General features: G+C 32.1%; 1 protein-coding gene across 1 annotated transcript in view; it reads right to left on the bottom strand.

Moving 5' to 3' along the window:
• Positions 1 to 504: 504 nt before the first annotated feature.
• The window catches only part of LOC129228014 (diacylglycerol kinase epsilon-like), a 42,275-nt gene continuing 24,775 nt past the window's right edge, over positions 505 to 18,004 (bottom strand). Inside the window, exons 10-13 of the mRNA XM_054862641.1 lie at positions 15,175 to 15,288; positions 10,586 to 10,788; positions 3,580 to 3,691; positions 505 to 621 (exon numbers count right to left, since the gene is read on the bottom strand). Coding sequence (XP_054718616.1) covers positions 505 to 621; positions 3,580 to 3,691; positions 10,586 to 10,788; positions 15,175 to 15,288 — 546 coding nt within the window. The remainder of the gene's footprint in view (positions 622 to 3,579; positions 3,692 to 10,585; positions 10,789 to 15,174; positions 15,289 to 18,004) is intronic.

Here is an 18,004-nt window from a genome sequence, read left to right as displayed (position 1 = left end):
TCTTACAGCTTTATTAAGTCTTCATGGAAACCTTTAAAACAGGATTTACATGTTTAGTTGAAAAAAAAAAGAGTAAAGGTGCTACTTTGAGCTATTTCATGCATTTTTGTAGCAGTGTTATCCTGGGGGGTGCACAGAAATTTTGGGGCCCATCACAAATGAGTTTTCTAGGCCCCCCTCCATATTGTTTACCCCTATATTTCACGCCTAGTTTTAAAAATATTGGGCCCACTTCAGGCTCGGGCCAAAAGGTGTCCCTTCTCCCCCCCCCCCGGTAGTGGTAAAAATAAAAACTGTCTTTCCCTTTGACAGCATCACTAAACAGGTTAGCACATGGAAGAGGGGTTCATTAGCAATATAGCAGATTTATCAGAATATTCCCTTTGTTTTTTACAAGTAGGATATAAGCTATTTGTAGAATTTTATAATTTCTTCAAACTTTATTCCTTCTTTCTCAAAAAATATTAATAATTAAATATGAGAAGATTTACTACAAGGGTACCTTTAACGATTATTGAGTAAAAATGTTGCTTGGTTGTGATGAACGATGTTTATTTCAGCTGGATGCTGCTTCCATGGCTCTCCATCTATCTGCACAGGAACTTTTTCCAGGAGTTTGACCTAAAATGATTAATACATGAATGATATGCATACAAGTAATAAAATCTGAAATCAAACAAATTCCAACCTTTTATATCAAAATATCACATATTCAAAGGAGCTTAAAAGTTGAAAATCTTAGAGCCTAAAAGTCTGCTTCAGCTTAATGGGGAAATGGGTTCCAAAAAAGGAAAAACCAAAATAAGTAAGTTCTCAATTAATATTTAAGAAAAAAAAGTACTTAAGTTTTTTTTGTTTTTGATCCTTTCATTCTGGAACTAGTCTCAACTAACATTAGCAGTGAAATGGCATATTATTACACCCACTGTGAAAAATACCCAATGATGACATTTATAATAATGTTAACATGGTTATACAAGTGTTATCCAATCATTTGATTAGAATCATGATGCACATTTAAATAGTTTCAAGCCTTTTGTTTGTGTTGCAAAAAATATTTAAAATAATCTATTGCTGTAAAAAAACCATGTGCAGCAAAAAAAAAAAAAAAAAAAAAAAAAATTCAAAATCAAAGTTTCAAAAAACACTTTTAGATGACCTTTGATGATGTTAGGGGAAGAGGCATTGAAATATCCTTTGTAATAGATATAAAAGTGAATTTCTTAAAAAGCAATTTCAGAATACCTTCGTTAACCCTAGCGTCAATGACCAAACTTTTCCCTTACTTTCAATAACCGGGTACCTGGGTACCTATTTTGAATTGCGAAGATTTAGAGCAGAAAAATATTTTTTTTTCTGACAACTCTTCTATTTAATTGAAACGTTTTCTTCCACCCTCATCTGGGGAAGTTTGTGTATCCTGTTTTTACCGAAAAACGAAATGGCTTATTAAATAATGGCTTTAATGGCCATGTCCAGCGTTTTATGTTTACGTTTCATGCTAAATTGTCTGTTAAAAACAAATGTGATTCTCCAGTTTTTTCGTTGTACTGGATGTATTATATTTTACCCTTTGGTATTTCATAGTGAATTCGTCGTATTTTATTTATTTATACCAGTGATGTTCAACTTACGACCTGCGGACCACATGAGACCTGCAAAGATCATACCATATACACATAGGCCTGTTGTACCGAAAAATATTATCTGTAATTTTTATCCTTACAATCATTTGCTCAACCTTTGCTGTCATGCCGTCTGACATTCGTAGGTATACTCAAAAAAAAAAAAAAAAAAGACAGATAATATATTCCAAACTGAAATATTACTGTCTACATATTGAGAGATACGAATTTTCTTATTTGGAATCACTGATGATGTAACAATATGTTCGTACATCAACAAAAGAGAAAAGGCCGTAATATTGTTTTCCACTTCACATCATAACAAAAGAAACTCTGGAGCAACCAAAAGTCACAACTATTTCGTTTTAGAACAAAACAAAATATAATGTTGACACGATTGATCAAATATTTTTTGATAATTTCGAAGCATTTGATCGAATGGTGAAAACCAATGGGTGTAGTGCCCTCTGAAATATAATTATGAGTATACTTAATTTCATTTCAAATCTTTATTATATCTGTAAATGTAATTTGAATAAATGTAAATTATACGGAAACTTTCTTTGCGTCTAAGATCTGCAGTGTGACTCGTGTGTAATATGCAATGTTTTCAAGTGTTTAATAAATTTTATTTATTATTATTATTATTATTTTTACAGCGCGAAAAATTTTGGGAAGTGAGTCCAATTTTTTGGTTTTACACCAGAAAATAAGTGAAAAACGAACCTTTATCCAAAAAAAAAAAAAAAATCGTTTCTGAGGATTTTTTATATATTTTTTTTGCGGGGGGGGGGGGGGTACGTGCTTGAGTTTCGCAACTTGCTACAAATGTTCATGCTTTTGAACTATACACTTCTCTGACCCTTCAGAAAAATTTTAATGGTGAATACAATGCTGTTTTCCCTATCAAATATAAATAATTACTATGTAACTGCCGAAAGCGTAATGCAATTTGGGGCCGCATTGCCAAAAGGGGGAGGGGGACTGATGGGGGAAAACGGTGGTCATATTTTGATTCAAAGGCTCATTTTACATGAGAATCATCAAAAATTGGTGTCAGAAGCATTTTGAAGGGGTATTTTTTGACGTGAAGTGCAATGGGTACCCGGGTACCTGGTTATTGAATCTAGGTATAAAATTTTAGAGGCTAAAAAACTCCCCCCCAAAAATTTTTTTGAAAACATGGTTACAAATTTCTTTAGTTCAGATTCATGTAAATAACAAGGATTAATAGCAATTTTACCAAGACCTTGTTACAAAGCATAAAAATTATGTTAAAAGTCGCAAAAAGATACCCGGTCATTGACGCTAGGATTAACGAAAAAGAAATATGTTCGTGGAACTTCTGCTATCATATCCTTGACAAAATGGCGTCCATGGTCCCTGGCTTGTATTAAATAAAAATGACGTATTAGGTCCCATCCCTAAAGCATGTATTAATCAGATTTGTGGTAAGAAGTAATTAAAAAAATCAATTTCCTCCTCAAAAAATTTCTCAATCTGCCCTTACAAAGCATTATTGTTTGAAAAGCTATTGGAAGGGGTAGCAGACAAACATACAAATGTCCCACACTTCATACCCATTCTGTCAATTTTTTTTTACTCCTACACAAATTTTTTAATGCATCTATTGAACTCATTTTTTTTGTCTTGTTTTGGCATTTCTTAATGCTTATATTTTATAAAATATTAGGGGGAAAAAAACTTTCACATTAAAGCAGGCTAAAAAGGGATTAAAACAATAATAAAGTAACAATCAAAATAACTAGAAAGATGAACAAATTATAAATGCTAAGACAGATTTTCATTTATCTCTTTCTCTGTGCATAGTATACAAACAAAATGCAGTTGTATATCTTGTTCTACTTTCACAATAGAAATTTGAACAATTAAAAACATTGTTTTTTGAATGTTAATGTTTTTAGTTTGTTCTAAAAAAAAAAAGATAAATTACCATGACATTTTTTGCTTGACCAAGACGAACAGGCTCAGACATGCCGATTTGAAGTTGGGCAATATGAAAGGATGAATAAATACCCATAACTTCTAACACTCCATCATCATATCTTAAAGAAAAGAAAATACAAAAGTTAAAAACTAAACAAATAAAATAACAATAAAAACAAAGAGTTGTAAGTGATAATTTTATATGCAGGGGTCTGTCCAGGATTTTTCACAGGGTCCGGTTTTTGTGAAAAATCAAATAATTTTGTGAAAAATGAATTAATTTTGTGAAAAATCAAATAATTTCGCAAAAAAAAAAAAAAATGTTAAAACGAAATTTTAGAATTTAGAGAAGGCACAAACTGCATCAATGGAAAAGTTGAGTGTTTTCCTCTTCTACGTCGAGAATATCATTCTGGAGTGTTTTTCTGATATTTGGAGGGGGGGGGGGGGCATCGCTCTCTTGAGTATCAATATTTATCTACCATTCTACATTATGTTAAATTATACTAGAAATATTTCTGCACAGTATTTAAAATAATTGTAACAAAAACATAAATAAATAAAATAAAATTCGGAATAGAACATTTTCAGCATTTAACTTTTTGACCCAAGGCCTCTTAAAAAGCACAGAATTTCATTTAAAACTTATAAATTCCGTGATTTTAACAAAAATTAAAAGATATTTTAATTGTTTACCTCTTAACAAAGCATAATAAACATGAAAAATTCGAAAAATCGGATTCCCATAGTGGATGCAAAGAGATCGCAATTCTCAAAGTGAAGGCATCAAAAGTATAAAAAGGGCTTGTAAAAGAAATATTTTTGATAAAATTATTTTAAAATTGCATTTTAGAGTCCTATGATAAACATTTCATTAATATCTGTAGACACAGTTGAAGCAAATAAATAAATAAATAAATAAATAAATAAAATAAACCATTAAAAAAAACCATCATTTTAATTTTTTACCCTTAACAGAAAATGGAATTTTGCTTTAAAACTTGAAATGAGAGTTCTAACAGAAATAAAGAGACTTTTCATTTATTTGCATCCTAATAAAGCAAAGTTAGTTTGAAAAAAGAACAAAATATGATTCTCACATTGGATGTTAACCCGTTCGCACCCAACGTCACTCGGACGCTACGAAACAATTCCTCTCTTATCAGCCCAGCGGCACGTATCCGCTACGCGCTCTGATCGACGCTGACGTCCCAGCGTCACATATACGCTTTCTCGAAACGGAACGAATTAAATGAATATTTAAACGATAATAGATGGCGCTAAATGGCTATAACTTTGATCTTATTCGAGTCACATGGTATTTGACCTTCATGTACAGGCTTTAGTTTTTTATTTGGGCCTCTCAATGGGATAGATTTTTTTATGTAAACATCAGTGAATCACTGCTCTGCGCATATGATTTATGAGGTCTCAATTGCTCTTGTTTATATCTTTGCTTCTCTTTTTTGTGACGAGTTATTGAAAGAGATATACATCTAGCTGAATAAATTATGGGGGAGGGGAGGAAGGTTAAAATATTTTTGCTTATGTGTTCCAGACTTTTGGGATTCCCTGTTCGATGAGAGTACATTAATGATTTCAAGCGGCACTGAAGTTTATGATTATTTTTGAATCCTTTCTGATATTGTTCTTCTTTATTTATTCTTTTTCATTTGGAGACTGGAACATTGCAATAAAAATGGTTAGCGAAGTGAGTGAAAGGGAATGTTTTCGAGAGAATTATGAAGCAATTTTTAAACTTTTTGCATGGGAATTGAACTAGTTTAAATTCGTTGACCTAAGTTGTTTTAATTAAATTTACATAAGGAACATATTTTTTTGCTACATTTCTTTTTCTTTGATTGCACACTCACGATGTCTAACTCTAACTTTGTTTTTGTGCACATGTTATTTAACTTTGTGCACATAGTTAAAGTTTTAGTATTCTACTTATTTCACTCCCTTCTAATAATGTACTAGTTTTTATATTAGTAATTAGTAATCAGTAGTACATTGTTACAGCAAATTTAAAATTTCAAGTCATTATTTTGAGATGCTGATTTTATATGAATACTAGCAAAAATACCCGGCGTTGCCTGGGTCAGTAATAATTATCAGAAACAATCGTTACTTGCCCTTGTTTTCTGTTTTAAGTGAAAGAATTTAAAACAAACCTTTTTGACGTGATTAAAAATCGAGCTTCTTCCTTACTCATTAAACTAAAATAGCAATAAGTATAAAGAACAAAATAGTATTCAATTAGAAACGAAAGCACGACATTTAAGCATATACAAATTTGAAGAATTTCCGAAATATGAAATTAAACTTTACATGTTTAAAAAGATTTATCTGTTAGTACTTTTTTTTAAATCTAAAACCTTCTCTGTATGGCTATTGATGTACGAACTGTTTTAAAAAATGTAGCACTTGGTGCGGTTTAAAATCTTATCAAATTTGCGAGAATCATTTTGGGACACTTTCGATAATACTCCCCCTCCTTACTAATTTTTATTATAGAAATATTGTTGCCAGATGCTGAGATACTTTTGGTCAAAATAAAATGGCGCTAAACGGTTTCATCCGAAATGTTTCCAAAATATGTAGTAAAATTTGGCGATTGTTTGAAATTGTGCAAAAAGAAAAATTAATGGAAGTTTTTGTGCGGTTTATGGACGTGCCTAATTTAGTTGTTGAATTATTTTACACAGTTTTTTTTTTTTTTAAAGTATCTTTGATTGGCGATATTTTGTTTATATGGTGAAAGCTGAGAAAAATTATTACGTAGTCTTTGGGCTCAAAAACAGCGACAGTGGAAAAAAACTGCCAAATGCATCAGCAACTGAAATCTTTCAGAAAAAATTCTGCCGATATTTCTGTCGGTTGGTTGGATATAGTGAGCAAGTGTTGAATCAGCATAAATAATAATAATAAACCATTAATTACATAAGTTCCGTTTAGAAGTAAAGTGATCAGCCAAATCCATTTATTTTTAGCCAATCTTGTGGAAAAACGTTACTTTAAGATTTGACTTGAGAAAAGCCTCAAAAAGTCAGACGAAACGCAAAAATATTCAACAATACAACAATTCTTGGGAGTTGAGATGACACACTAAATATTGACTTGGGTTGATGAAAGCTTTCGAACAGGGAACAAAAAAGCTCATAACTCAATTTTTATACAACTTAGAAACTTCGAACAGATACTATCTTCAGCAGAAAAATTAGCGCTTTCGATGGACATATAATGTTAATGAGTGCACGTTTTTATCCATCCCCATATTGGGGCATTTATGCGAAAATTGGGACTAAAATTGGAATAAAAAGGGAACTATCAATCGGATTTTTTTCGAACTGGTCTATAAACCTTCCCAGTACCAAACTGAACAAATGGTGAAAGTTTCAGCTAAATCTGCCGTGTAGTTTCTGAGATCTTAGGGAACAAATTTACCAAACTCCATTTTTATATATATAGATTTTTGTTCAGTTAGGCTTAACTGCTGTAAATGCTCGGGCCGATGGCGGCGTTCCATTTCGTAACGTTCGGTCCCGTAGCTGCGCTTCGTTTTCCATGCACTGGTCCTCAAGGGGTTAAAATATTGCATTTTTCAAAATGTAGATATCTGAAGAAAAAAAAGGTAATTAAAAGAATTTATTTAAAGTTAAGCATCCTTGTTAGCATCAAAAAATCAAAACCCATGTAATTTTCTCCCCAAAATAACAATTAAACATCGCAACACACCGCATGGTAAAAACGCAAATATTGACAAGATGGTAAAATGATGAGAATATTTTCTAATCAAGTCATTATAAAGGTTCAACGCCAGACGCTAAGTGGTGATAATTTTGAAGTTGGTAACCCTATCTGAAGTCATCATATTTTTCCCCACCCTTACTATCCCTTTGCAGTTCTAAGTTCATTTCGCAGACATATATTATTATTGTTTATTAAATCATGAGCTGGTGAAAAAGTGCTTATCAATGCGTTTTCAGAAAAGTTTACAACAACACCGCTGCTAATTAGCTGTGATTAAACAAACAAACAACCATTATATTTATTTGGAAGTAGCAATTATTTATAGTTTGCAGGAGCATCGCAAGAGTGCCCTTTTTTTTTTTTTCAAAATTAGCCGATTTTGTATAAGCTGATCCCTCTAATTTGACTTCAAAAAAGGTTCCAAAAATTATCGGTTTATACACAGAAATATGCATTATTTTGCTTTCAGATTTGCTCTTTCAATAAACAATTTGTGAAAGATCCAATCTTGTTTATCAGAATTTTGTGAAGGGTCCGTTTTGTTTGATTGAGATTTTGTGAAAGGTCCGTTTTGTTTGACCGGGATTTTGTGAAAGGTCCGTTTTGGTTGATCGGATTTTTGTGAAGGGTCCGTTAACGGACCCAAATATCCTCTGGCCAGACCCCTGATATGCTACAATAAAGATTTCAGAAAATCTTTAAGAAAAAGGGAATGGGGGGGGGGGGGGGAGCAATACTGAAATCATTCAAAGTCAAACATATGTGTCCAGGCATTAAGGTAATTATTTTTAAATTAATTTTACGGTTCAGTCAAGTCTTTTCTGCTGAAAAATCCATTGTTCCAACACCCCCTTCAACAATCTACATCCAAAATTATTCAATTTAAATGTTTCTCAACTATGTGGAATGTCCCAGTCATTTGGCTTTCTTAGTTGGGTTTGACAAAGAAAATGCTGGCAAACGATAAAACAAAGTCTAACTGTACGATTTGCAAAGAATCAAAAACTTCAGTTTTGAAAGTGATGGGGGGGGAGGGGGTGACTTCCGCAAAGATAAATTTAGATGTCAGAAAACTTAACTAGGTGTTGGAGGGAAATGTATTAAAATCTCAAATTTGCTTTATTACCAATCCCTAGCGTAATTACCGGGTCAGGCGCCCTGGAAAAAACTTAAGAAACTGTGCCCCCCCCCCCCAGGGTCACCCTGATGAGAAGCCATCAGAGTTAACTGTGACCTCCCAAAAATTTTTTTTTTGCAAGGGGGATGGGGGTTGGGTGGGGCGCATTTGACTATTTGATTCGACAAATTAGGAGACAGTGTTGCAAATTTAATATCCTTATTTTCTTTTAAAAATTGTTTTCAAAGATGCCCAATGCTCCTTAGCAGTAGATGTTATGAAAATGTATACGTGAATTTTATCATTTGGTAAAACTGGGACTTCACTTGGCAAATTGAGAATCCCCCCCCCCTTTCCCAAATATTTTCGTTCTGTCCCCCCCATTTCACACAAATTCAATTAAACCTATTTGCAATTCGTTAATAAATATAAATAATGCATATTCTTGAACCAAAAGAGGACAAACATTTTCCAGTTTCCTTTATAGCAATGTTTTTTTCCCCCCCTAAACAGCTTTAATTTTTAACAGAATGTTTCAAACCACTAGGAGAATGTACAATAAACATAATTTACACATTTACTAAAAGAAAGAAAAAACCTTAAGTAATTTTTTAAATTAAAATCAAACAATTTAAAAAATTCTATTATAGTTAGGAAAGCAAAGCAAATACAAAAAGCATTGATAATTTGAAGTTGACTAAATAACAAGACCATTTACATACAGGCAAAATAAAAATACTATACTTATATCGCTAATTAAATTCTCCCAATATTTTGTTCAGATAAGACTCTTTATTTTTACCTTAATTACTATAATGAGAATAAATACTTAGTCCACTTCAAACTATACAGGACAAAATGTTGTCCCTTCCCCGAAAAAAAAAAAAGAAGAAGAATCGGGCATAGAATGTCCTCAACCATCACTCCCTGGTTTCTTCTCTAGCTTTTTTTTTTGCGAGTTTTTCTTTTCTTTCCTTTTTTTTTTGAATTCTTGTTCATGAAAACATTTTTCTACTTAATTATCAATTTTGACAACCCACCTTTTTTTTAAAAAAAAATCAGTCGAAATGCCGCCCTCCTGGGTGCTGCGGCCTTGGCTAGAGCCACTTCTGCTAACCCCTAGTTACGCTACTGTTACCAATACAGGATTGTTATAAGAATGCACTTCAAATGGGGAAATGAAACTGTCAATGATGAAACGCTAATTTATGCATGGTTTTATTGGATAAGTTGGAGAATGTAACATGTAAATAATTTCTAAAACATTTCAGAAAAAATTGGCAACAAAGAATATAGAAATACAGTCAAACCCTGCTATAACAAATCTTAACTGAACTGGTTTAAGAGATCTCTGTAACCAAGTGTTCATTACAACCAATTAAAAAAAAAAGTCCATATATTTGGAGGTCCAAGACCAAACACTTTTGTACTCACCCGTGAATGAATATTGAGTGGGTTTTTTTAAACCCGACTGCAGGTGCACATATGCCTAAGAGCATATAGATGCCTAAAACAGCTATTATGACGTTCTCCAAGTTAATTACAAAAAAATTTCTTGTGACGTTTTTATGTACCCCATCTGGCAAAACTCAGAAACAGTATGCCGTAGAAACTTGAAATTTGGTATGTAGACTTTTAGAAGGGTCTAGCTGTGCACCTAGTGGTTACATTCGGATGTTCTAAAAGGGTTTTTATACACCTTTTTGGGTAAAATCAGTGTTAATTTCAATGAAAACTCAAGTCAAGTTATGATTAGGCGAACACTTGGCAATATATCGGCAAGCTTTTGGTCGTCAAGCTTTACTGGCAACTTGGTGATATATCAGCAAGTTGGAAAAGAAATCGAATCTTGTTTCAATTTGGCACTATTAGCAATATTTAGTTATCCATTGAATCACGTTAAAAAAATGTCGATGTTGAGAAAATTAATCTCTGTAAAAAGGCTTTTTTTAATCGAATTGCGACAAACTAGGGGAGAAAATATTTAAAATGTTTCCTAGTTATTCTTAGTTATTCAAAAAATTGGCATTATTCAATAGATGATAGAGAAAGTAGTGTAGTGTCCTACAAAAAAAGCATTTTACAGAGAAAAAAAAGGGTTAAAATATATTTTAACAAAATATGCAAAATCATAAGTAACAACCTCTGTGCAGAAAACTTCTTTTCGGGAGTTCCCATTTCCCATGGTTTTACACCACCACCCCAGCTTGGAATGTTGAGAATAATCACAGCTTCAATTTCAGGAAGGGGAACTAGCTTCCCATCCAGGTACAGCTCGATTTTTTGGTGAAGATTTTCACACCCTCTTTCCAAAATGTCTTTCGCTCCATACACTAAGTACAAAAACTGAAAACCATACAATGAAGCAGTTAGAAAACAAAAAGGATGAAGTTGAGTTTATGAAAGGAAAAAAAAATAGTGGAGAGAAAAAAAGAAGACTGTTTTGTACATTATAATAAATTATACCGAAAAATTAAATAAATCACAGACTTCAAATTTTCTATAGTCTCAATAATGATAAAGTTCATAAACTGTTCCTGAAAAATATAAGATTTTTTTTTCTCTCTCACTCTTGTATCAATAGTCTATGACTTTTCAAATAACAGACTGAGAATTGAATTGTGTGTTAAAGATTAAAACCTCTACTAATTCTTTCTGTGAAATTGATCAAGTTTTTCTTACAATCAAAATAATTTCTTTTTTTAAAGCAGTAACTCAAAATTTTCATGCCCTGTTCAGTTACTTAATAAATAAACAAGCAATGATGATTTTTTTATGTTTGAGAGGACGGAAGAGAAAAATTATTAATTGAATTTGGAGCAACATTTTATCTAAATGTACTTTCAAAAAAAATAATTTTGGTAAAAGAGAGCGCATAGATATGACACTTTGCCAAAAGGGAACTTTGAACAAAATATTAATTATTTTTTTAAAAATACAGTCGGACCCCGGTTTAACGAACCTCTAGTTAACAAATTTCGTGATTTAGTAAATTTTTCTCTTTCCCCGACTCTAATGAAGGCAAAACCCTCTATTTACAGAATAATAAACCCCGAATTAATGAATTAATTTAACAGCCCAATTTTTTTTTTGTTAATTTGAGTTAGGAAATATTGGATTATTTTCCAAAAGATACATACATTTTGTCCAAAGCAAAAAAAGACTTTCTTGGAATCGGCCATTTTTAACGGGCGAGGGGGATTCTGGTGCAGAAGGCGATAATTAAACTCCCATTAAAACTTACTTTTTCAAATGCTTTACATGACCTGGAAACTGTAAAAACATATCTCATGCAGCAGGCTGTAAATGACACAGTATTTTCTTCTCTCCATTAAGTTGAAAGAGAGCTATTTTGAGTCAAGAATCAAGGAAATTGTCAAACATCTACAACTCAGTACTTTACAATTTCAAATTAAAAAGTGTGTAAAAAGTTGCTGAATGCTAAATAAAAAGTGTACGCTTCAAATCATGGATATTTTTGGCCAGTTGCTTGTTAGATAAGGTGAGTGCATTTTTTTCCTAACCCTGATATTACGAATAGCCCCGATTTAATGAATAAAAGTCCCTATGAATTCGTTAAATCAGGGTCCGACTGTACATTTACACATGATTTCAATTCAATACTTCAGCACTTGATACAATACAAGAACAAAAATGACGACCAGCAACAGGCTCAGGGTCTAGTAAAATTGATGGGTCATTCTCCAGAAAACGTAACTTTTGAAAGCAAATAGTTTTCAATTTCGAAACCTTTTTCTTTTCTTTTTTTTTTCGTTCTTACATCAAAGTGCTACCTACTAGAAATAACCATAAACAATGGCCCAGCTAAGTTCCAACTGTTTTACTCATAAATAAAAAAATTAGAAAATGCCTTGCTCATAGAAATGAAAAAAAAAAAAAACGAAAAAAACTTTAAGTAATTTAAAAATTGAGGCCAATTTAATAACAAAGTAGTAATTTTGTTAATTGCGCAAACAATCAGCTATTTTAGTGATTAGTGGGAACATAATATTAAGCTCTTTTAATTAAAGTACAGATTAATTAGTAGTTTCAAATGTATGTTAAAAACAGTATTGAGTAAATTTCAGGATATACTGGCAATTTATAATTTTGGTAGAATGCCTATTATTGATATCTTTCTCTTCCATCATTTATTTTCACGACAGAAATAATAACATTGATAAGGTCTGACACCGAAGTGAGATTCACGGAGGTGAGAAATTTGCCATTAATATAGGCCTAATAGATAAATTTTTCAGGGAAAAAATGTTTTTCTTTGTTGCTACATTATGCACATGTTAAACATATGAAAACATATTCAGTTCTTTTTTTGCATTAATTTACATCCCTGAAATTCAAGTTCACAGAGGTGAGATGGTGAGAAGTCAGAATAACCATACTAAGTTTTTGAAGCAAAATCTATCTTTTTATTTTCCGACAAAAATCTCACAACTTCAACTATGGCTGAAAATATACTAGGGGGATTCCTTGTATCATGGAAAATAAAATTTGATGTCATTACTGCCACATGTTAATGACAAATAGCATTTTGTGTTTAGGTAACTGAGGTGAGAATTTATTGTGTGATATGACTTCTTGTTCTACTGAAACGAACTAAAACGGATTAATATTAAAATATTAACTATACTTTAACAATTAGTATTTGAAACACTTCTGAAAGGAATAATCAATAAATAAGTATATACTTTTAATTAAACAATTTATTAAGCAACAAAAAGAGTCGCACAAGGTGTGTGATATGTCACAAATGTGGGAATTCACACATGTTGTGAACCAAAAATATACTAAAATAAAAATTATTATTAAAAAATTGTTGGCAGGTTTAAATAGATATATTTTTGATGAAATAAAAAATCATTGTTAAATAAATTGCTCCTTAACCCCTTGAGGACCAGCGCTCGGAAAACGAAGCGCAGCTACGGGACCGAACGTTCTGAAATGGAACGCCGCCATCGGCCCGAGCATTTACAGCAGTTAAGCCTAACTGAACAAAAATATTCATATAAAATCAGCATCTCAAAATAATGGCTTGAAATTTTAATTTTGCTTAAACAATGTACTACTGATTACTAATTATTAATATAAAGACTATTACATTATTAGAAGGAAGTAAAATAAGTAGAATACTAAAACTTTAACCATGTGCACAAAATTAAATGATATGTGCACAAAAACAAAGTTAGAGTTTGACATCGTGAGTGTGGAATCAAAGAAAAAGAAATGTAGCAAAAAAATATGTTCCTTATGTAATTTTGATTAAAACAACTTAGGGCAACGAATTTAAACTAGTTATATTTCCCACGCGACAAGTCTCAAAACTGCTTCATAATTCACTCGAAAACATTCCCTTTCACTCACTTCGCTAATCATTTTTATTGCGGTTTTCTATCCCCAAATAAAAAAGAATAAATACAGAAGAACAATTTTAGAAAGGATTCAAAAATAATCATAAACTTCAGGCCTCTTGAAATCATTCCTATACTCTCATCGAACGGGGAATCCCAAAAGTCTGGAACACATACGCAAAAATATTTTAGCCTTCCTTCCCTCCCCCATAATTTATTCAGCTAGATGTATATCTCTTTCAATTACTCGTAAAAAAAAAGAGAAGCAAAGATATAAACAAGAGCAATTGAGACCTCATAAATCATATGCGCAGAGCAGTGATTCACTGTTGTTTACATAAAAAAAAAATCTATCCCATTGAGAGGCCCAAATAAGAAACTAAAGCGTGTACATGAAGGTCAAATAGCATGTGACTCGAATATGATTAAAGTTATAGCCATTTAGCGCCATCTAGTATCATTTAAATATTCAATTCAATCGTTCCATTTCGAGAAAGCATATACGTGATGCTGGGACTACAGCGTAGATCAGAGCGCGTAGCGGATAAGTGACGCTGGGCTGATAGGAGAGGAATCGTTGCGTAGCGTCCGCGTGACGCTGGGTGCGAACGGGTTAAAGTTTTTACTGTAAAAGGCGTATGACAGAAACTTTTACTTTTTGAAGAATGACCCTGATCCTATTCAATTCATCAATCTCCAAAGATAATATCGTCAGTATTCAGGCAAAAGTCATTAAGTCCAAAGCTCCAGTTTTGAGACATTGTCAATTTAAACATTCAAGTCATTATGAAAAATAACGAAAATCATTTAACAGACCACCAATGCTTAAAGTGAGTTTATTCATACTTTTAATGTGCATAACTCGTTTACATCATGAAACAACTACGTTACTGTAAAGTCGAATACAGTGATTGCAGTGATTCATCAAAATTCATTTGTGGAATTAATGAATCTTGCCAGAAAAAACATTGACAATATCAAGAGTTCTCGTTAAACTGTGAACCCTATTTCATGTTACAAGTGCTTGGGACAAACTTCAAAAGCTTACAACGCTATCAAAGGAGAAATTTATGCTCATTAGCACACAATTCCACTAAATAATATCTTTTCCAATAAATACTTAACTATTTGTTTCTATAAGTACTTTAATTTCAAAAGAATATATTTTCTGAAATTTTTAAGGTAGTTCCAAGTATTATCAAAGCTGAATCACAACAATTTTTATCCAACTTCAAAAGAAAAGTTTTAGATCAATTCCAAAGAATAAGGTCTCAAAATTTATTGAAGAAATTAGTATATCGTGATGACGAAATATATATTGTCATTAGGGTATTAAAACTGAATAAATACCAAAATTAACAATTACCCGATTTATCAAGCGACTTCCATACAGATAAAACTTTGATTCCCTGGTTTTGTGAAAATTGAGAGCTACCAAAGCATCTACACCAACTGATGCATAATTATTCATAAAATACTCCTGTAAGAAAAACATGATCAGCTGTATAAGTGAATAGAAATAAATAATTATACATGTTTTTGGAAAACTTGCTTTAAGTATAGAAGTTGGAATAAAACAATGAAAATGACTTTGAAATCCATTTATGCTGCTTCTTTTCCATCTATTACATTTCTATAAAATATTACAAGCATGAAACTCTTGAAACAAACTATTACATCACAATTTATAGTATACTTTATTGAAAAAGTAAATTTTTCACAATATCAGATTTGTTTCTAACTTGCATAAAAATAATTAGAATTTCAACAAAGTAAATAAACAAAAATAACACAAAAAGAGATTTTAAATAAATAAATAAAATATATTAAAATGCTTAAGAGGATATTCCAGTTTAGAAATCCAAAAAAAAAAAAAAAAAAAAAAAAAAAAAATCGATTTTTCTTCCTTCATATTCTCAAAGTTTAGACCTTTAAGAATAAGTTTCTAAGAGGATTTGTGGAAATTCAAAATATTTTTAGAGTTATGATTAATTAAATGAGTTAATTTTGTTAAAATAAACTCTTTTGCTGAAATAAGATTGCAAACTTCAAACGTGTTTTTCTCAAAACTAGTTTTTTGATACGGTTGACAGGATATCTCAAGTTCTAATGCACCATTTTACTTGAAATTTGGTACAAACTTTCTTAGTACTATCAAAATTGTCTCCATATAGGGGTATTTGTAATTTTTGATTTTTACTATTTTTTAAAAATTACCAAAATTAAAATTTTTTTTTTAAATTTTCAAATTGACTATGTCCAGACAATTCTCCATCCTTGTTTAGTAAGAATTAATCTTAACTGTATGTTTCAGATCAACTGGAGGAGTAGAATCATGTCAACCAGAAGACCCCCCTTTTTTGGGAGTCCCCACTTTGTCAGCCTCCACCAACTACAATTTTGAATGTTTTTCCAACTATTATGCATTTTTATACCTTTAAAGTATCAGTAAAAAACTGATAAAAATGGATAGTGAAAATAGCTACTCTTTTTTTCTATTACGCCCGTATAATCACCTTAAAATCAAGCCTCTAGACTAGAATACCCCCTTAATACACTTTTTACGGTCAGACATTTAAAAAGGACTAAGAATATAAAACTATAGTTCACTGGTTGGCAACTCAGTCAACCTTGAGCCTACTTCCAGTTGGTCTCAGCAACATTTTAGACATCCCTCTCTGTCACCATATATTTAATGAAAATTGTTTGGAGCAAAAGAATTTAAAATTCCTGCATCAAAAGCTATTTGAAATTTTTCGGAAACTTTTTAAAATCGCATGATGTGTTCAGTGGCGGATTGGTTGAAAAAATCGGCCCTGGCATTACGAGGTGTAGCGGCCTCATAGCTGTTATAGATATTAAATTTTATCAAATGATTGGGATGTCACTTAAATATGAGGAAATTATTCTTAACAACTAAATGTGTTTTATTTATACAAAATTTAACAGATATGAACACTTCTGTGCTTTAATGGTGAATAAATTGATACAGTATTAGCTTAACCTTATTTTGGGGGAAAATTGTGATTGTAATTGTCCATTTAAGTATTTTTATAATGCCCGGAATTTGATTGAATAGTTCCTTAATGATAATACTGCTTGGCTAGTATGTCCTTTTCTGCAGTCATAACAAGTAACTTAATTGCCCTGTTATATGAAACTGATCTAGCGATGTTCACATGGGTGAAAGACTGGGTCTGTCTTAGAACGTGATGGGTCCCTCGACACAAACATACATTACTGGGCCCTGTCATAAACATTCCCTTTTTTATGCTGCCATATCCTGGCGACTTCCAAACTCGATGCGAGGTCAAAAACCTGGTGGGAGGGGTCGGGTACGAGTTTGGCAGTCCCTTAATATTTTTTCAAACGCATGTATCACAACAAATATGATAGAGTGGATTTAGCTTTCTGGCTTCTGGGAGTCATTAAAGTATTAGCAATATAAACTTAATGGAAAGATCAACTTTGAGTCTGAAATAGGGGGGCCTAGGGGGCCTCTCCCCCAGAAAATTTTCGAAATTGTAGTCTTAAAAACTCAATTTTAGACAATATTTGGTGATATTAGGGGAACGTAGGTTCAGGGTTTCTCCTGCTGCAATTTTTCAGAAGCGGCAATCCGAAAACAGATTTGTAAATTATCTTCGAGTAAATGGTATGAAGAGCGGTTCCGAGGGCTCTCCTCTGAAATTTTTAAAAATATATTAATATATTAGTTCTGAAAATGCAGTCTTAGAAGATCTTTGGTGATTTTAAGTCGAGATAGATTCCAAGGCCATCCACCAGAAATTTTTCAAATTGAAGTCTTAAAAAGCCTTTTTTGGTAAAGACTAGGAAACCGGCAATTACTCGAAAGTTAAGTTCCAGAAACGAAATTTTTGCTGACCTTCAGTGATGTTAGGAAAGGGAGTTTTCAGAAGGCTCCCCCCGGAAATTTTTCGAAATATTAGCACTAAAAACGCGATTTAAAACGTTCTTCATTGATGATGCAGAGAGAAAGGAAGGGACGGGGCACTTTCCCAGAAGATTTGTGATACTGTTAATTTAAAAACAGTTTTAGACCATCTTTGGGAATGTTAAAAAAATGGGAGAGGTTCGAGTACTTTCCTCCAGCAAATTTTCGAAACTGGATGCTCCTCAATGGTATTTTAAAATTGCATATTTTTAAATAATTTTACGGAAAAAAATACTGTGTC

Source organism: Uloborus diversus, chromosome 8 (assembly GCF_026930045.1).
Source record: "Uloborus diversus isolate 005 chromosome 8, Udiv.v.3.1, whole genome shotgun sequence".
Lineage (NCBI taxonomy): Eukaryota > Metazoa > Arthropoda > Arachnida > Araneae > Uloboridae > Uloborus > Uloborus diversus.
This window is presented reverse-complemented; position numbering and strand designations above follow the sequence as displayed.